This window comes from Magnolia sinica, chromosome 11 (assembly GCF_029962835.1).
Source record: "Magnolia sinica isolate HGM2019 chromosome 11, MsV1, whole genome shotgun sequence".
Lineage (NCBI taxonomy): Eukaryota > Viridiplantae > Streptophyta > Magnoliopsida > Magnoliales > Magnoliaceae > Magnolia > Magnolia sinica.
The window spans coordinates 10,756,255-10,777,942 of NC_080583.1; the positions used below are offsets into that span (position 1 = coordinate 10,756,255).

At 40.4% G+C, this 21,688-nt stretch overlaps 1 protein-coding gene across 5 annotated transcripts; it reads left to right on the top strand.

The window, feature by feature from the left end:
- Positions 1–10,920: 10,920 nt before the first annotated feature.
- LOC131218795 (protein FAR1-RELATED SEQUENCE 5-like) lies at positions 10,921–19,761 on the top strand. 5 transcript variants are annotated; one of them, XM_058213603.1, is made up of 4 exons: positions 10,921–11,049; positions 13,938–16,888; positions 16,990–17,109; positions 19,030–19,761. In XM_058213603.1, the coding sequence occupies exons 2-3, from the start codon at positions 13,950–13,952 to the stop codon at positions 17,000–17,002; spliced, it is 2,952 nt and encodes a 983-aa protein (XP_058069586.1). In that variant the 5' UTR covers positions 10,921–11,049; positions 13,938–13,949; the 3' UTR covers positions 17,003–17,109; positions 19,030–19,761. The 5 variants fall into 5 exon arrangements, with proteins under 5 accessions (XP_058069586.1, XP_058069585.1, XP_058069584.1 ...); XM_058213602.1 differs by lacking the exon at positions 10,921–11,049 and having other exon boundaries at positions 13,472–16,888; positions 19,019–19,105; positions 19,180–19,761; XM_058213601.1 differs by lacking the exon at positions 10,921–11,049 and having other exon boundaries at positions 13,472–16,888; positions 19,030–19,105; positions 19,180–19,761.
- Positions 19,762–21,688: the final 1,927 nt, after the last annotated feature.

Sequence of the window (21,688 nt, forward strand, 5' to 3'; positions counted from 1 at the left end):
GAGAGAGACTCCAAGAGAGAGTAGAGACTTTTAGTCTTTTAGGGTTTTTTTTTTTCAGTAAACCCAACTCGAATATCCAAATGGATAATACCCTCAAGTTTGAATGTAATCAGTGAGTCTTTTATTTTGCCTCTGTCACGACTTACGATCTAAGTACTGTCTATGCCCACTACGGCCCACATGCTGAGATGGTATGATGATTTGAACCATTTATTTTCTCTTTACTCTTATAGGTAAGTTATTATTCCACGGTTAAGCTTCAAAGATGTTTCAGCCTTTGATATTTAGATTTTAATTGGAAGCCATTGAAAATTTTCTTTTCGTTGCTCTAAATTCATTTAGAGATACCGATGGTCACAATCTTGTAATCATTGTACACTTTTTATGCTAGTATTAACTATTTATAGTATGGATGGCTTCGATCATTGGGCCACTGGTCCTGTGGGTCCCAGTGGCTGGAGACACGCTGGATCTTAGGTCCCGACAGAAGCAAACCGAACACCATCACCTTTCCATTTCGGATAAGAACCGTGTAAGATACCTGGCGCCACTTCGGGTTTTTTTTTTAAAAGTAAAGGCATGGTTCGAATTGACGATTCGGGTAACGGTTCAGATATACGGTTCGGGTCACGGTTCGGATCTACGGTTCGGATCAACGGTTCGGTTCAGTTCTACAGGGCCTTAAACCGGAACCGATCTGTATCCAACGGTTCTCCAAAATTTGGAATCAGAACTGGACCAAACTGGATCGATCCAACGGTTCTGGTCCGGTTCCATGATTCTACCGGTTAGATGTGCACCCCTAGTTATAGCTATACCCCATTTGCTTATTTAATGACCACACTTGCCATGCATTGCAATGTGGGTATGCTGCCTGATGAAGCCCCTGTTGTGCATCTTTCGTTCAATAATTCAAACATAAACAAGCTGAACTTGAAGCTTGCACCTGGTCAGAGGGATGGGGAAGCTGAGGAAGTTGAAGAAGAAGACGTGCTACCAACTGAGACCATGATGAAGATATCTTTGATGAATTAGAATCCGATGATATTGAGGCTGATCCTGATTATCAGCCGCCTGAGTATGATGAGCGTCTTCGCTCTTTGGAAGAGAAGGTGGATACTTTAAAAATATCCCAGGATAATCAAATGAAATATATGCGTAAGTATTTTTAACGCATCACTAAGGGATTGCATCAAATTGATTCGTCCATTCCACCTCCTTCATCATCAAGATCGGATTAGTTTTTCTATCTTTGGGCATGTATTAATGTTAAACTTTAACTTTAGCTTTTTAGACTTTGTATGTATAACTTGATAATGCTACTATTTTACTGATCTATGATCTTATCTCTAACTCTTTTTCTACTACTCTCATATGATCTTGTTATTTATCATAATCTCTATCATAATCATTCCTTTGTCAAGTTGTGACAAAAAGGGGGAGAGTTTTGTAGTTTTATGTTCATTGTAATGTTATATTTGTGTAGTGGATTTGTGTATAATTGTAAAGTTGGTTTTGTCACAAATTTGACAAAGGGGGAGATTGTAAGTGCTACGATCTATATCAAGCACCCTATATTGTCAAATTTTGTAGTGACAAACCACATTGGTAAGATGGACTTCTTCAAGAGATGAAAAGTTCACCTTCAAGTCCTACATCAATTTCAAGTGTTACATCTACGTCATGTTCAAGTTAATGTTCATGTTCAAGCTCACATTCTTGTTCAAGTTCAAGAACTACTTCAAGTTTGAGTGATAGACCAAGTGCAAATACTACTTTGAATGCAAGATCAAAGTCCAAGTGCATTACATGGTCAAGAGCAAGCTACAAGTAAACAAGTTCAAGGTACAAGTACTTCAAGTATACTATCTACCGAATCTACCGTAGCGACAAGTTCAATGTTCATCATTTGAGGTATAATTGATCCTAAAAAGACCATAGGTTTAGGACATTCATGTTGCATACTTAATATGGGTCATTATGCTTATTTTAAGCTTTGCTTCGACTACTCTAGGCACTAGCTCGACCAGTACAGGGTTTTTCTCCATTAGTCCAGGTTTTAATTCAAATTTTTGAATTTTTTTGATAGGTCCTCGACCAGTCAAGCACCCTACTCGACCAGTCATGGAGACAGGCTCTCGACCGATCGAGCAGGGCTTGACTCGACTCCAGCATCTAATTTGAGCTCAACTCGACCAGTCGAACAGGCCACTCAACCAGTCGAGAGTCTGTTTTATCCGATCGCGCCAGAATTTTTGAAATTTGGTTACTCCCAGGACCAGTCGAGGCAGACCTTAGACTAGTCGAGTGAACCGATTTTTAGCCTATAAATAGTGGTCTTTTCTCACCTTTTTTCATGAATTCTAAGCTAAATCAAGCTACCACTTAGTGAGAAAAGTTCCCCAATTTGTCAACTTATTATACGGTAGTTTTAGATTCTTTTTATATAACTTTTTAATTGGCAATTTCTTGATCTCTCATTGCTTCATTCTGATTTTATAAAAAGGGAATTCTGCTATAACCCTTTTTGAGATCTAAGAAATTGAATCAAACTAGCCCAATGTTAGATTAATTTAAAAATCATTTAGACCTAGAACCCTTCCATTTGAGTGATTGAATATTGAACATCTTCGTCTTCAAATAAGCGGTTCTACCGAGCTACATCAAAAGAGAATCTATAGCTAAGTATTATCATTTTTCTGTTTTTGGTTTTGTGAGATTACTAGAAAATCTCTATTGTAGTTTGTAAGATTGCCAAAAAATCTTTCTTTTGGTTTTGACTGAGATAGCTAGAAAATCTCAACGTTGGTTTTGAATTGTGTTAGCCCATTGAAAAACAATTGTAAAGGTTTTAAGATGAATCTTGGAAAACCTTCTTTCATAGTGAAAGCTAATATCCCGTGGGTTGTGGATTTGGTAGTGGAGTAGGTGTGGCTGTTTGAGGACAGTTGGTGAACACACCGAACCACTATAATTCTTGGAGTTTGGTGGATGTTGATGTTGATGATGATGATGTATGTGATGTGGTAAATGCTTGTATTTTAACTTCATGTACTTGTGGTGAATGTTGTAATGGCTAGATCTGTTTATATAGCTTCTTGTATTAGTTTGAGTTTTTTATTCTTACTGAGTTCAAGACATCATGTTGTCCTACCATAAACCTTGGTTTTTCGTCTAAGGTTGTCCTTAGAACCTTTCTCATCCTTTTCAATTAATACTTTTTCTCATAGTGTTGTCCACTTGAGTTGTAGATGGACATAATTCTTTGAACGTGAGGTTATTGATGTAGAGCGGTCGCGTACAGTTTCATGATATGGATCAGAAAAGGCCTGGTCGACGACAGAAGTGATCCAGACCTTCAGACCTTAACTCGGGCGTATCTCGCAATCTAGAATGAGTTATCAAACATAAAATATATGATTTTGGGGTAGAACGAACTACTTTAGTCAGCGTAAGCCAGATTTCCAAAATACCACCGGATCGACGGTCGTTTCCCTATTTTAATTCCATTTTTACTATAAATAGTAAGTTTTAGTTTGATTATAACTCTTCGTCCGTTGGGCTCTAGGAGTTGCACCCAACGCAAGAAGTGCTTAGAATAATTAGGAGAATAGCTTGGTGAAACCAAATAGAACACTTACTATTTTTGCAAAACCTTGTGCACTAGTAGACATCACGATCGTCTATAAATAGTAAGTTGTAAATTCTAGGAATTTTAGTCATAGTTTGATTCTAATCTCTCTCTCATTGGTTGCTATCCCTATTTAGGGTTGTGAACTCGTTTAATTCATTCATCAATCAATTTACGAATTTATTAGAATTTATTTCTATTTTCTTGCTTTCTTTCCTCGTGGATTCGAGAAGTCTCTGTGAAGAGTCCAGAGAAGCTCCGTGGATTCGGAATAGTTATCCTTGAGGAAGACGGTGATCAACCTCATAACGTTCATCCCTACGTCAGTTATGTACCTGATGGATGGGGGTGGGTCTCATGAAAGTTCCATCCACACAGCTACTGGTTTACAAAAGTTGCCTATCAGGTAGGATTTAACAGGTTCCCACTTGGGCGTGGAACAAGTAAACCTTACTAAGATTTTCTTATGAATGTTTGCTCGAATGCATTCCGATCTGGTCGGAGGTGGCATAAGATATGCTTAACTCTATCAGTTAGATTTGGGCCCTTATGAATGACACAAGCCATTTATTTAGACAACTTTCTTAAATGGGCTATTCTAAAAGAAAACTCTCACATAATGGGACTTCTCATATAGCTGGTATGGATCATTAGAAGATGATCATGATTCGAACACTAAAGTCCAAACATATTCTTTTACAGTGTGTGAGGATGTATTCTAAGGGCCTGTTTGGGAGCGTGGATTTGGAACCCCTTGGATTTAGAACCCCTTGGATTTGAAATCCTCTTATTGTGTTTAACAACATGGATTGGGAATCAACTTTAATCCAAAAGTAGATATACATGGTATATTTACGGAGGTTTGAATTTAATTAATAAATCAACTTTAATATCTCTAATTAATAACATATGTAATGTTTAACACAATGGTTGTAATAAGCCTGTTGAAATATATGTTTTGCCCAAAAATGATGAAATTCCAAGTCTCAAATGGGCCACATGCACAAGATCATGTCCGAGTGACTAACCAACAATTTTTAGCCGTAGATTTACATGGACAATATTTGGATAGTGTTGATCATCATATTAAAGTAGTTATAGTGATGCAATTAATAATCTAATTGTTTTTTGATATCATTAGTGGGCCATGTGCCCAATAGAACAATAGTATGGTGACATACATGTTACACATGCAACTATTGAATGGATTTTAGGTATAATCCAAGCTCTCACTGTGGATTTCAAACCCCCTATTTGAAACCCCCAGTTGAAATCCCCCCAAATCCATAGTGCCAAATGACCCCTAAGAAAAGTCTTTCTTGGTTGGGTACAAGGGAAATGACACGGTGTACACCAAGAATCTGAAATATTGCAAAGCCATCTCTCCATAGGTCACATGGAATGGTGTGACATCCATTGGTTCCGCTATGTATTACAAAAAATGGTTTGCATTTTAAAATTAAAATTGACAAGACAATCCTATCCATTACTTTTTCTACTGTTTATTATACTGCCCATTTATTAGACCAATGATCATATGGTTAAAATTATTTAATAGCATTGATCTTTGAGGCAGAAGCTATCCATGCTACGTCTTGTATAGATAAATTTGATGTGCACATCAAACTATTTATACCTAACCTGTCGTAGCTAGATCTAACGATTAGGATATCACGTGTTGGTACATGTACGAAGGTTATAAAAAGTACTTTCAGAGTATGGAAGATAGATTATGAAGATCCTAAATACACTTCTACAGAAGGGGCACACGTCACACGTTAGGATACTCAGAGATGTACGTACAATTGCAACCCTAAAGGCGGCCACCCTCCCGACCACATGGAAAACAAGTATAAGTTATACATCTGCAAAGCGCTTAGAGAGTATTGTAACTCAACATAATGCGAAGGTGGTGAAAATCAGTCACACATGGTCATATTTAATTAGAAACATGCAATTGTAAACTCCTAATTAGTGCACACAATAGAAGCATACCAAGCCAAGGCCATTAACCAATTGGAACATCGATCCCAAAAGTTAAGAGATCATATGTAAGGCCACCGTCAAATCCAAGTATATAAAAGCATCGCATGGCAATGAGCTTCGACCCCTCGCCAATCCAATTAAACAATTCTTTTCAACTCAACATTATTTATCTTTTGTTTCGTATACATGTTTATCTTAGCTTAGCTTAGTTTAGCCTCTTCACTTTTGTTCAACGTCATGCTACAATAAGTTTGAATCAATAAACATATATTAGTTTAATCTCCACTTCCGTTCAGTGCATCACTGCAACAAGTTAAATTTAGTTAACCATCTAGACCCCATTGTCGAATACTCTCAATCCTTATGTCCTTATTTAGTAATTTTCTCGATCACAACTTATTGACCAAACCACGACAATCTCATGATTATCCAGGTCCAAAAGATTATCAATCGTCTATGGCCGTCTCGCCCACTTGAATTGTTGTTAGTAATTTTTTCTTTATTTTATTTATTTACCTAATATATTGCAACTATATTCAAATTAATATAATCAGCACCTAACTTTTAATTTCTGGCTTTCTTTTTGAACATTTATTTTGTTGAGAAATACAACTACGTTATCATTGTCACGATCAGTCTTTATCTTCAAGGTAAAAAAGACACATCTAAAGGGCGAATCCTCCGTGGAGTAAATCTTCACATATATAGTCATAATCTAACTATTTTGACGCCTACAATTGGGAGGCGTTTATTCAATTCAAGTCAAATACAACTCTAGCACACATAACATATACATGCACACATAATTAAAATTAGGCCATTTATTATACATGTGATCGCATATCGAAATTGAAAACCAACACAAATTCGTAAATTGTCAATTGTATGGTGAATGAATCCGAATGCATTCCCTTCTACTTGCCCAGCCTTATCATATAAGATTGGTAAACCCGATTCCTCAACAAGTGATTGATAATAAACTCACCCTGCAAGTGTTGTGCATGGGCCGTTTGTATGTGTCTATAAAACCAACATGCACAGAAGGATTTCCCCACCTTGAAAGTTGGACGCTTTAAAAAATCATGCTGATACAACCATCATGCAACCACCATGTGAATTCTAATTTTATTTGAATGGCTCTCAATTTTTTTTCATTGGCCAACCCAATAATTGTATGGGCTTGATGTTTTAGGCATCCCATCGTCATGGTGAAGCTTTCTAATCCTACGGTTGGCTGGCATGTACCCAACATGGTTGGCCCACCATAGAAAACAAAGAAAACAATGGATAACCATCCATATTAAATTCACATTATGGCTTGAAAGATACTTGGCCCCACCATGGAAAACAATGGATAACCATCCAAAAAGGTTCACGTTCAAATTAACCTTATGGCTTGAAAGATGATTGAATTGGGCAGATTTTTAAGTGTCCAAATTTCATAGTCTGACAGTGATGGATAGGTTGGATGGCAAATAAGCATTATGGTGGGCCTTAGGAAGTTTTCAACTGTGGATGCTCAATGACCACTGTTTCCTATGATGTGGTCCACTTTAGTTTTGGATCTACTTCATTTTTAGCACAATGGCCCTAAAATAAGCAGAAAAACTGATGGACGGTGTGGATATACAATACATGCATCAAGATGGGCCCCACGGTGAGAGAAACACCCACTAACGTGTTACCCCGGTAACACCTAATCCGATCCCCATTGGGTGGGCCCCATTCAACAAGGACTTGCAGGAGAAGGTGACTTTATAAAATAGTCAGATGATGGTATATTGGGAAAAACAGAAAATAGTAACGTCCCTTTGCCGTTTTCCTTAAAAGGCGCGTTTAAAAGAGATTAGTTAGTGAGATTAAGAAGTGGGGCTGGAATGGAAAAAAGAAAAGCCGGTCGGGTCCATAAAGAAACTTTATTAACCCATGTAAAAATCATGTCTAATAAGCGTCTTGTGGTCCACTAGAATTTTGAAATGATCTGATTTTTGGTGGGTCCCTTCATCCTGGTCACTACCATCTGATGAATGGCTGGATGGAATATAAACACCAAAATGGGCCCCACACACTAATCAGATGTTTTTAATGGGTGGGCATCCTCTCCCTATTTTTCTCTATGCTATGGCCCACTTGACTCTTTGAACGGCCTAAATTTTGGGATCCTGGCCAAACATGAGATGTTTCACCTGATGGTCGGAGTGGATTTCACGCATCGTTGGCCTGTTTTTCTCCACACTACCATGACTTGACACCACAGATCAATTCCCTCTTTCTCGGTGGCCCCGTCGTGCATTTGTGCTTGGTGAAGATAGTGTATCTGGAAAAAGCCTTCCTCACGTGAGGATCTCACGTGAATTTCGCGTGCAACCTGCCTGACCTATAATTCACATCAAATGCACGTCCGTGCCAGTTCAGAATTCGGGTCTCAATCCAACGGTTGAGATTTCACGGCTAAAAGAGAAGTGTTCCCGTCGCAACCGGCTACTACCGGTCGCTAGGTCCCCAAGGACATACGACTGCCTGCAGGGTGATTCGCGCGAGGAGAGCTTGAATATATGATTAGCGCCACAAGTGCAGACGTGGCACACCTGTGCCGGATCCAAGCCATTCAACATGAGCACGTGTAGATGACTGGAAAAAAGATCATGATGGTCCGCTCATCAAGCTGTGTATCCGGAAATGGACGGTTGGAAAAAAAAGATGACAACGACCTATATTCTTTCACACGTGTGGCCCACTTCATTTTGGGCCAGGGCATATGTGCGGTGAATGATCTCTTAATCTTTCCCATTTGATATCTCCTCGGTGCGTGCAAGTGTTCGGTCATCCTAACCGTTGATATGATGGGCCTGATTGCTGATAGTCCACCAAAAAACCCAATACTGGATGATTCTATCCATCAAATATTGTGAATGTGGACAATTGCTACTTTATCAACCGTCCATTTACTATCCATCATTTGAATGGTTGATATCATCCCATGCGCATTTAGAGTGGAACAAAATATCAACGGTCTGGATCACTAAACCATGATCACCACTTCTACGTACTAACAAAACCGAGTATTCTACTTTGGACGCGGATTGCCTAATCACACCGCCAGTAGCGACTGCTGCTAGATGGTGCTCTGTGGGCCCCACTGTTTTATCCACGCCGTAAACCCATTATCCAGCTTATTTTAGGAGCCAAAAACAAGGCAAATCAAAATCTCAGGTGGACCACACCACCGGAACTTTGGTGATTGAACCCCCACCGTTAAAAACTTTGTGGGCCCACAAAAGCTTTGGATCAAGCTGATATTTGTGTTTTTTCTTAATCAAGACTTTTTTTTTTACTTTTTTTAAAAAAAAATCTAATCAACAGGTTGGACGGAAAATAAACAATAAAGTAAGCCTTTGTAAGTTTTTAACCCAGGAGTCCAATCCCTACCTTTTTGGTGGTGGGTCACTTGATAGTTGTATCAACCTCATTTTTTTTATTATCATGCCTTAGAATAATCATCAAAGATGGAAGGATGTGGATAAAACAAAGACATCCCTATAACTCAAGTGGTAGACCAAGTGAAAGATACATTGTTTCAACACGGAGGTCTTGGTACTTACTCCCTGGTGGGGGTGGCTAACAGTGAAGGGTGAACTTACAGTGGGTGTACTAACAAGCTAACAAAAAATAGACATCGCTGTATGTACAGCTGTAAATTGGGTTGAGCTTGGCATAGATTGGCTCGACTGGGCTAGTAGCTAATCTCAGCTACGACATGACTTAGCTCAATCCTCAAGGCCATTTGGTTAGCTTGGCTTAATCAGTAACTTGGGTATTTTTAAGTCCAATATGTATTTGTGCACTATGTTTTTCAATCATATAAAATAATTTTCAATTTCTCACGGAATGCAAAACGGTGATAACACTTTACAAGTATTTCAAGAAACATCAAAATAAAGATTAGAGGGCAATCTTTTTTGTTTAGAGATTTGTTTGGTATTTGTTCCTCCCTCGCCACTAATTAATCCTACTAAGAATATATACATCCAAAACAATACTTCATTAGATTATTTCATCAAATACTCAGCAAGCAATATCAATATCCAAATAACTAGTCACCAAGCTTATTCGGCCGGAGTTGGCTGGATTTGAGGTTCAATCTAAGTAGAGTTTTTTTTGTTTTTGCTAGCCTGTTAGTACACCGGCTGTCAGTTCACACTTCATTTTAACTTCATTGTTAGCCCCAATCAATACCAAAACCTCCGTGTTGAAATGAGGTATCTGTCAATCCAAGTAGAGTTGGGCTCCTGCGAACGGCTCCAATACTTCCGGGCTCCAACAACTAACTCGACTCCGTTAGAATTTAATTTCAGGCCCTTTCTAAGTCGACTCGAACAGCGGACCGAGCTAACTCGGCTCATATATAGCTTTAAATTTATCTGTGGGCCATGCACCGTCCAGTACCTACGTACCTATTGGCAGTGCTGGTACGCAATCCGCGTCCTTTTACTTTGCCAAGGGAATTATCACTTGTACGCTGCAGCCTTTCTCGTTTTGCGTAAAGAGTGCGTGGAATGCTACCAGAGATTCATTTAGTGGGGAACGTGTACGGAATTCCGTCCAATAAATACGTGGGGCCAACTGAAAAAATGATCTGGACCGTAAATCGGACCAATCCAGTTGTCATGTGGGCCACAAAAATTCAAGGAAAATGAACATTTAAAAAGAAAATCTATACCATCTATACTCAATGTAAAATGTGGCCCATTTATTGATTTTACTATACTGGATTAAGGCAGAAGTAATTTTCACGCAGAGTCCCACCTATTATACGGGCACGATCTGGTAGACATATCTCAATTCGACACATACACCGCGATTCACCTGTTCAACTTCTCTCCGCGCAAATACCTTTAAAATTTCTAATATAGGCAAATGTTTACATACAACCTTTTACACTTTCACATACAACCTTTCTTTCCTTCGTATATATAACTTGCATGGAAAATCAGATCCGTTAAAAAGGTGGGACGCATCGAAAAGATCATTTGAAGTAAAAATCATGATGGACCACTGATCAAGAGACCAGAACCATCCAAATCAATGCAAAACGGATATTGACTCAATGTAACAGAATTACCGATTTAATGATTTTTGAAGGATCTTTTTATGATGGTATCTACCTTTTGAACGGCTCAGATTTTCTAAAAAATGAAAGCGTTGGCGGGAAAAAAGCGTTGTACACGAAAATTCACATACAACGTTGTAAGTGAACATTCTTCTGGAAGGGACCAAAATGAGGTTGTAGAGTTGTAGGTTAACCTAATCTAACCTACAATCGGTTGCAGGTGATCCATCTCCTCTCTCTCCTCCCTCTGCCTCTCTCTCTTCTTAGAAAACCCAACACGAAGAAGAAGATATAGAAGAAAGAGTATCTCTTTCAATCAAAGGTCTCTCTCTCTCTCTCTCTCTCTCTCTCTCTCTCTCTCGTTCTGTAGGAATTTTAGAATCTTGATGTTGTTCAATTGGGTCCCACTTTTTGGTTGATCGAGACCGTTGATCTTACGGGATTCATCTTAGAATGGAGCTGACCGGAACTATTCACGATGAGGAGATTCTGTCCATTAACATTTGGACCATTATTTTGGGCCGTTGATGTTTTTCTTTTTCTCTTTACCGTCTATTTTTAGGGGGGTGATTGAAGGGTTAGGAATTCTTAATTATGGGTGATGTTGGAGGAGTATTCCATTCACAGCAGAGCCCGTAATATCAGCGGTTTGGATCTTCAGACATGGACCCCACTTATATGAAATGGGTGCTGATGCATCAGGACTTCTAATTCCTTTTTTTTTTTTTGTGGTTCTGGTTATGTTGTTTTTTACATTCTTCAAGTGGGGCCCATGGTTCAGTGATCCAGACCATTGGCCTATCTGGTCCCTCTGTAGATGGAACATGCCCTGATTATCTCCCATATCAGAAGATCCTATCCGCCAATTGAGATGAATGCAGGCTGTTGCTGCGTTTCCCTTCTTAACCTTCTTTTTGCAGGCCATTGATTCAAAGGTCAGGATTGACTTTTTTGTGGAGATTTTTTAGGCATGCTCCATTTGAGTAGAACAGATCATAAATTTCCTCCTTTGATCTCATGCCAAACAAGGAATTTCATGATCCTCTGCTTAAGAATATGCGTACGGTCCTCGATTGTTATTTGAACGTGTGAGGCCCGTGGTCCGTTCATCATCATGATAGTTGGTTCAGTGGGCCATGTTGTGGATAAGGGATGCCGCCCAAAAGTTCCCCAGCTTGGATTGACCAACATCATTCTTATTATGGCAGATAAAAACTATAAATGCAACAACGGTCCATATTAAAATCGATGAGACAATCCTAGCATCCTTACTAAATGTGGAACTGTCAAACATTTCTGTAAATTGGCCTTTTTGTGATGTGTAGATCCAACACACATTTCATGGGATAAAATGTAAAATCACACCAACTAGACAATTATAACCATCCAATCATTGCCTATAAAATGGGCAGTCAAAAACAGGAATAATAATCAATTTTAGTCATAAAATTGTTTGGGCCCATCCTGGATTGCTTATGGCTCTAAAGAATCATTTTTATTGGAGAATCCTAACCACCCTATCCATATCTCGGAAAAAGAATGGTTGTAAAAGAGAAGACCAACTTATGGATGGATCAGATCATCTGAGTAGTGTGAAGTTCACAATATAGCCATGAAATGTCTGCTGAACCTAATGGAAAATCTATAAAATCATTTTTCATGATGTGTAGGTCCACATTTCATGGGATATCATGTAAAATCACACAAAGTAGACAATTCTAACCAACCGATCAATTCTAAACCGTCCAATCAACACACACTTTATCCTTTATGCTGAATCATTTTTCATGATGTGTAGGTCCAACACACATTTCATGGGATATCATGTAAAATCACACCAACTAGACAATTCTAACCATCCAATCAATTGCCTATAAATTGGATGGTCAAAACAGGTGTAATATCAATTTGAGCCATCTAATCGTTTGGGCCCATCCCTAGATTGCTTACGGCCCTAAATAATCATTTTTATTGGGGAATCCTAACCACCTCATTCATGTCTTGAAAAAAGAATGGCTGTAAAAGAGAAGGCCAACTTATGGATGGATCGGATCATCTAAGTGGTGGGAACTTCAAAATATAGCTCATGAAATGTATGTTGAACCTAACAAAAAATCTGTAAAATCATTTTTCACGATGTGTAGGTCCAACACACGTTTCTTGGGATATCATGTGAAATCACACCAACTAGACAATTCTAACCATCCGATCAATTGCCTATAAAATGGACAGTAAAAAACAGAATGGATGGTTAACATCATCAACCCAAAATACTTCTTTGGAATCATAAGCAATCCATGGTGGGGCTTATTGAATAGGTGTTTCAAGATGCTGATCAGACCTATTTTGTTTCTGCACTTCACCTTGACTATCAATCGCTCATACTATTGACCGGATGGTTTGGGTCATTCAATCACATGATTTTTGTACCGTTGCTTGCCCCTGGTGTTACAAATGAATTGACTGTCCAAATGATGATTCACCCATCTCACATGTCAATTGAAAGTTTTCAAGACATTGCTATGTCCCCATGAAGGCAGGGTCATTAGCATTCTCCTAAGTCCTATGTGTTTGTGTCACATTTCCATAGGTATAGTACCATCATTGTGGCATCATCATGTTGAGGTAAGATTCATTTATTTGAGCTTGTCAAAACGCAAGATGTCATACATAATCACAATAGCCTAAGCACAGAAAAAGAAAGAAAAAAAAAAATCCTTGATTCGCCTTCTTTTTCTTTTTTTTTTAATAATGACGACAGGGTGTCTCCACCCCTTAAGGCGAGACTATTCCCTGTGGATGGCACACAATCACCCGCCAGCCATGTGCATTGGGTAATCCACAGGGAGGGGACTTGAACTCGTGTTAGTGGGGAGCAAAGCTATGACCGAAGCTGTTAGCCTTGATTCACCTCTTCTAGGCATCAAGAATAGATAGTTGTAATCCTTTAATTTCACATAGTTCAAATACCTTATAAAATCCATTTCATCTCAACAAGCTCTTCTCCGTATTCATGCCATGGCATTTCCTACTTGGTGAAGAACGGTTTTGGAAATTCAATGAATAGTTATATATTTGGAGAAGTGCAAGGAGTTGGGTGGTGGTGTTTGAATTGTATGAGAGTATCAATGCAACTATCAGTTCTTGAATGGCTACTGACCACTGACTAAATCTCACTCATAATCTATGGTTTCCTTCTTATGTTGGCAGCTTGCTTCAGCCATGGAGTATGGAAAAGACAGCAGCATAGAACCAACGAAAACGACCTTATGTGCAGAAGATGGCCACCAGATTCTACCAGTCGCGAAAGTAGAGGCCATAAATTTTGATGACGTTAGACAATCTGTGACAATAGTAGGATGTATAAATAATGTCTGGTGTGTTCAACCTATTACGGCCATACCACCTGCCATCAATTGTGGGTTTGATGGAGGAGGCGAGGAACCTGAAATGGAGTTCATACCGGCAGCACCCGATGACCTTAAACCATATGTTGGGAAGGAGTTCAAATCTGAAGCGGCAGCCACAGAGTTCTACACTGCATATGGAGCAGCATGTGGATTTAGCATACGTCGTAATCAGATACGAAAATCAGAGAAAACCGGTGAAGTAATTTTTCGAGTTCTATCTTGTTCTAGAGAAGGGAAACGGGGAAAAAAGTATTTGGAGAACGCAGAACGTAAGAGGGCTCCCAAACCTATCACTAGAGTTGGTTGTCCTGCGACGGTTCATATCAGAAGGAAGGGTGAAGATAAATGGGTCGTGACGAAGTTTGTGGAGAAACATTGTCATAAGCTAACGACCCCAACTAAATCACGTTTTCACCCTACTCACAAGAAGGCTATAAATTTCGATGGCATCATACAAGCCGTGCCAGCGGTAAAATCTGTAGATGCTCTTGGGGATATTCAACCTATTACATCCATGCCACCTGTCACTGTTGTTGGGGTTGGGGCAAGTGGGGAGCATGAAAAGGAGTTCATACCGGTAGTGCCCGATGACCTTAAACCACATGTTGGGAAGGAGTTCAAATCCGAAGAGGCAGCCACAGAATTCTATAATGCATATGGGAAGATATGTGGATTTAGCATACGTCGCAATCAAATACGGAAGTCTGAAAGAACCGGCCAAGTGGTCTTTCGAGTTCTGTCTTGTTCCAAAGAAGGGAAGCGAGGAAAAAGGTATTTGGAGAATATGGAACGTAAGAGGGCTCCTAAACCGGTTACTAGAGTCGGTTGCCCGGCAAAAGTTCATATTAAGAGGAAAGGCGAAAATAGATGGCTTGTGTCGAAGTTTGTGGAGAAACATTCCCATAAATTAGTGGGTCCAATCGAATCTCATTTTCTCCCGTTGCACAGGAATGCACTAAATGAGGATTTAAATGTTATTGTTAGTATAAATGAGGTAGGTGTCGATGCTGGTAAGGCCCCGGATTTCCATGCAAATGAATCAGGCGAGCACGGCGAGGTAGTTTGTTTAGATGGAGATGTGGAGAATAGTCTTCGGAAAAAAAGTATTCAAAGTTATGAGAAGGATGCACATGCTATTTATGAATACTTCAAGCAAAACCGTATCGATGATCCCTCTTTCTACTACCAAACTCAAATAGATAAAAACTGCCGAGTAACATCTTGTTTTTGGGTGGACGGTGGTTCACAATTAGATTATCAGGTATTTGGTGATGTCATCTGTTTTGACACCACCTACAAGACTAATCAATACGATGTATCATTTGTTCCTTTCATTGGAATGAACCATCGTAAGCAACCCATTCTGGTCGGTGCCGGTCTCCTCTTCGATGAAACTATAGAAAATCTAAAGTGGTTGTTTCAGACGTGGCTTAAGGCAATGGGAGGAAAGCATCCGAAGGCTATAATTACAGATCAAGATCGAATTATTAAAGCAGCAATTGCAGATGTGTTCCCGGATATCCAACATAGGTTCTCCATGTGGCATATACTGCATAAAATACCAGAGAGGTTAGGACATCTATATTACGAAGGTTCTACTTTCAAACATGACTTCGACAAATGCATTCATCAATCTGACACGGTTGAAGAGTTTGAAGCACTATGGAAAAGAATGGTAAAAGAATACAAGCTCGAAGATGTTGAATGGCTTCGCCAAATATATAGAATCCGTGACATGTGGGTTCCAGTTTATTCAAAAAACGTCTTCCTTGCCGGAATGTCCACTGCCCAACAGGTCGAAAGTATTAACTCTCTGTTTAAAGAGCACGTGGACCATGATTCAATGCCTATTGAATTCATACTAGGGTATCAGAAAGCATTGTATGATCAACGTCACAAGGAGTCGGAGGCAGATGCTCAAATGGCATACGATCTGCCCATGCCCAGAACTTCCTTTCCTATGGACACTGAGTTGGGAAGCATTTATACTAGGGAAATATTCTCTGACGTCCAAGAGGAGTTGTTCCAGAGCCCTCCTTACAATGCAAATTTGGTTGAGAAAAATGGAGCGATCAGCACATATGAGGTTACCCACATGAGCATAAAAGGAAAAGTGTATAATGTCTTGTTTGATGAAGAAGAACAAGCAGTAACCTGCAGATGTCTCCTCTTCGAGCGTGAAGGGATCGTTTGCAGACATTCATTGGCCGTATTCAGAACATTATGTATCGACAAAATGCCAGCACGCTACATCTTGAAAAGGTGGACACGGCACGCAAAAGTAGGACTCAGTCTTACAAACAAACCTCTACCAATGGCAGCTGGTGAGTTGCCGCCATTTGTACGACGTGATGACCTGAGGCTATGTTGGAAGAGGTTTTCAAAAGCAGCATTAAAATCGTTGCGGGTTTATGACTTTGCAAAAGATCGGATTTCGGATTTGATAGAGGAGGTCGAAGGCATGAACAAAGAAGAACACATAATCATGGGACAGAATGATAGTCCTATTGAAAAAATTGGCAGCAATGAGGTGGCATGTTTGGACCAAGCCGGCACCAATGGTAGAAGTGGGCTAGCACCATCTCCAAAGAGTGTTGTCTTACATGATGAAAACATCATACAAGCAGAGGGTCATGATGCAAGCAAGAGAATCAAGTTCGGTAAGGAGGCGGATGGAATTTATGCCGGAATGTGTCCCACATGTTGGGGGCAAAATCATGATTCGCAAATGTGCCCTTTAGTGATTGAGAGGTAAGAATTGGATTCTTCTTGTATAGTTGTTCTCTACTGATATAGAATGTGCTTATCTTTACTAACATTCATGTCTACAATTGTTATGATGATTGTGTCAGGGGGCAGGGGTAGGGGTGGAGGCATGGGTCATGGAAGAGGCGGGGATGCTTTGGACGGTGCTGATCAATGATCTTCTTGGGGGCTATTTTGAAGGATTGGTGCACAGTTATTCAAATCAGGTATTTTTCCTTGAATCCATCCAACCATTGGATGTGTTATAAGTTATCTTTCTTGGAAATGCTTTTAATATACTTTGCTATGGAAGAATTAGTGTTGGTTGTTGAAGGTAAAATCAGTGTGTTTGTGCCAAGGTGTTCCAAAATGGTAACGGTGGCCGTAACGGCCACCGCCGTTACCGTTATGATACGGGCTGTAATGGCCATTACGGCCCCCGTATCGGCCATTACTGCCATTTTTTATTTTTTGAAAAAACTGTTACAAGACCATTACGACCTATTTTTTCTGTAACCGCCATCACGGCCGTTTCGACCCTGTAACGTGTAATGGTTATGACCGTTACCATAACCGATTTTGAATACCTTGGTTTGTGCTTGATCATCATCACCATCTAATCCTTATCCCTACTCATTGGGGTTGGTGACACGAATCCAGTTCTGCCATTCCACTCTGTCAGGGGCACGTTTTTGTTTCAAAGAGAAAATTAAAAAGAAGGCCCTAGCATGTGTTTGTTTACGCTTTAAAAACTGATTGCCTAAAGGCAACAGTACCACAACTTTTGGCACTGCACCGTCTTCTCCACCCATGTGCTGCTTGTTTAGGAAATCAGCACTATGAAAATGAGAGGCCCCATCATGCACATCACCATTCTAGAAAACCCAGGGACCACACCTGTATGTTGAGTTAGATGGTCAGCTGTCCATTGATTCCAACAGTGTGGCCCACCTGATGATCATACTGGCTTGATTTTTGTGCCATGTGATATTCATGGTGGGGACTATTATTTTTGTGTTACTGATGTCCTCCACTACCCAAGTGGCACGTTGACGGGAAAGATGGTACGGTACCAGTACCACAAGTTGCAGTACCTCGTCTTATTGTAATGAGGGGCACTTTTGTTGTTTTTGGTTCCTATGACTTACAAGATATAAGGGAGGTGAGACGTCCAAACCTGACCTCTCTTTTCAGCTACTTCTCTCTTCCTCTCTCTCAGCTCCTTCTTCCCTTCTCATTCACTGTATGATTCTACACAAACCATTGATAACATTGGCCCAATCATGAATGGTCGATACTCCAATAATCTTCCAGACTTCAAAATCCTAAACTTTTTAAAATCGTTGGGCAATTAAGAAATGATTTACAAAGAAGATTACTGCAACGGTTCCATTCAACCAGTAGAAGGCCAAATATTTCATCACCGGGTTCTTCCAATCTTGTAGACTTGGATTACTGAACTGTGGGTCCTGTCTATACAAACTGAAAAGGAGAATGTAGCATATGATTTCTCCAAGCTTTGAGTTATACCTCTTTTTATTACTTATGAATCATGTCTTGATGACACTGTTTGAGAACAACCATATTTCAGTATGTTATCTTTCATGTCGCTATACAGAATTCCAATGTATGGATTTATTCTTTTGCTTAAATTAATTGGGAATGAATTTGGAGTTATTACCAATGAATTATGTCTATAGGGTATAGTGACTTGACGCGCCTACAAATGGGGACATTGGTTTGGTGATTCAAAGCATTGTCCTGTATGGCCTTCAAATGGACAGTTGAGAAACATACTGCAACAGTCCTGGAAAAAGGCCAGATATTGGATGGCTAGGATCTTGTATCTGGATGGTTTTTGAGTCAGCCCCCATTTGCAGTTTTCCTCCATAAGATTAATAGTCTAGATAAATGAATCATGGCCCTTGTATGGAGTGAGTGCAGCAAGACACTATACAGCCTTGTCAGCCATATCTATCTGTATCGGTCCACCCATATATTCGATGCAGGGTAAGCAATATGGGGGCCTATACCAATATTTAATGCATTGGTTCTGCCCATTAATTCCTTGTTATTTCTCCAGTATATGAAGTGAATATACAAACGTGGTGGAATTTTTAAAATAACCATGATTAGTTATTTTACAGGTGTGACAATCAATCCCGACTGGGGCGCTCGTCCATTCGGGATTTCCCGACCAGATGATCAGGATCACCAACCATAGTAGGTGGCATTTCTTCATCGACTACATGCTAGTTGTTGCCTCAAATGTGTGATTGTGTGCGCTTTTTAATCAGGCGAGTTTATGGTGACAAAAGATGGCATGGTTCCGTGGCTCCATCTCCAACGACTGTGTCAGCTCCCACTTCTGAGTTCTTTCACTGTCAGCAGCTATTTTGGTGGGCCACATTCTCCTGCGGTCATCCATGGCTTTGGTGAGCCCTGGAGATAGGATTGTTGGTGGGCAGCATGGTTCTGTCGGGCCTTTTCCTCACATATTTAAGTGGGTAATGGTTTCCATTTCATCTGTTTTTCGCCATGGTTACAGATTTCATGGATTGGTGGAGAGAAAATGGTATAACAGGACACATTAGTATGGGATCCAGGACGTTCATCAGATGGAACCCTCTGTCCTACCCAAAAAAAAGTCGGGTTCGCAGCGCATTATTCGGGTGGAGTGTAGATCATTAGTTGTAATTATCATTTTTTTTTTTTTTTTTGTCCATTGTTGGTACATTTTCAGCCCAGCTGATCGAATGGATCAGTGGGGTTTTTTGTGTTAAGGAACATTCACTGTGGGCCCGCCTTATTAACGGCCTGGCTATTCCGAACGTACCACATTAGCATGTGGTGGTCGTTTGTTTCAGCCCTTGAAGGGACATTTTTTTTTGGGGGGGTCTATTTATTTATACTTTTTGAACACTGGTGTAGATCCCAAAAGTCTTCCAGATTGGAAGATCCTACACATCCATCTTTGACCTTCCGTTGGCAGATCAGTGGGGCACCAAAATGGGGGAGAGGGGTCCGAACCAACGGACCAAAAGGGTGGCAATGGACCTGGCATCTTCGGCTAGAGCAGTCATGCGCTTTTAGACTTGGCTCAAAGGCTAGGTGGGTGGGCCCCAGGTCCATAAATGGCTTGGCATAGGGACCCACTCCAATTATCAAGTGGGCCATCGTTACAAATAAAAAGAAAGAAAGAATGGATAGACAGGATTAAAAGTTTTTTGAAAATGTTGCAAAATGACTATTTCAACCTTTGATCATTTAACTCTTTTTATAAAAAAAAAAAATTCCAAACATGGGTGGCTAGTAGCACCGGGCATCGAGTTGAACCGAGTTAGGGCTAACCCAACTCGATCCAGTTTTGAAATAGGCCTGCCCGAACTCGATCCGACTTGGTACTGAGTCCAGCATGTCTGACCCGATCCGAGTCCGGGTCTGGCTGGACTGATCTGGACCGAGTACCCTGTTAGAAGTACCAAGCCGGGTCGGGTTGGCATCTGACTAGAGGGAGTGGAGAGAGAGAGAGAGAGAGAGAGAGAGAGAGAGGTGGTGGTGGTGGGTGGCTGCTGGGCTTGGAAGAGGAGGATGAGGGAGGGAGAGAGTTTGGGATCAGATCGGGTCGGGTGATATGTATATATATACCCGAGTCAAGTCGGGTTTCAGGTCGAGTTAATGGATAACTCAAAACTCCACTTGGTTTGAGTTTGGATTGGGCGAAGCCTACTCAGTTCGGAACGACTCACCCATCCCATGACCAGCTCCAGTGGCTAGGGTATTCCAATCTTCCAGATAAAAGTGTGGCGATCCATCAACGGTGGGTGCAAAAAAAAAAAAAAAAAGACATACTACTGGTAGCCAAAAGTCCCAGGACCTTGTGTTATTTTTGGAGTGGGGCCCACTCATAGCAGTGATCATCAAGTGATTATCCAGATCAGCATGCACGTGCTGAATGCCTGAGGCTATTAAGGAGGGAACACCAGCTTAAGAATTTGTTGACATTAGCTACATAAACCCTCCACCCTTAGAGATGCTTTGGACCGTTGACAAGTGGACCACTGTTTGGACAGGACCATCTCTTTTGTCCAACTTTTTCCAACCATCCATACACAGCACAGATCAACAACAAAGACATCCAACCAATGGTGACCCATCTGCCCATTGGCCCACAAGACTAAAATAGACGGTTGCCAAGGATTCAAATGCTCTACCTTCAACTTCGACGAGATAATGAATGAAAGAGAGATCATACTTTCAGCAGCATTATCCATCTAGTGATAGACATGGATCAGATGATCCTAGCTATTGGTCCTCAAAAGTGATGGTGGAAAATGAAAGTGGTTGACATCAATATCTAGTGGGGGAGATTGGAGAAGCTAAAGCCATCCATGATAGGGCCCATTAGATGGATGGACAGGATCGATGCATAACAATGACAAGTAGTAGAAAGATGGCTCTACAATCATTTGCCGGCAATCTGATAATGTATAAGCTGCAACATCAGCGCAAGCTTCCAATTTGCAACCATTCTATACAAAGCTAGAACTAATAGAATTAATCCCTTTATCTCATAGACCAGGCCCCACCATGCCCCCCCCTATAAAAAAAAAAGTGTGCCTGCATCCCACATGCCACCCCACTCAAGCCCGCTATGAAAATGCTCATGCATTACAATGTTTGGTAAGTGGGGCCCACAGTTCAGTGACCATGGATGGACTATGCCCCTTGAACCTCCAATATTGAAAGAATAAGTTGGCTCTAGCATGGAGATTCTTGGGGACACAGTTCATCCATGGTATGCCC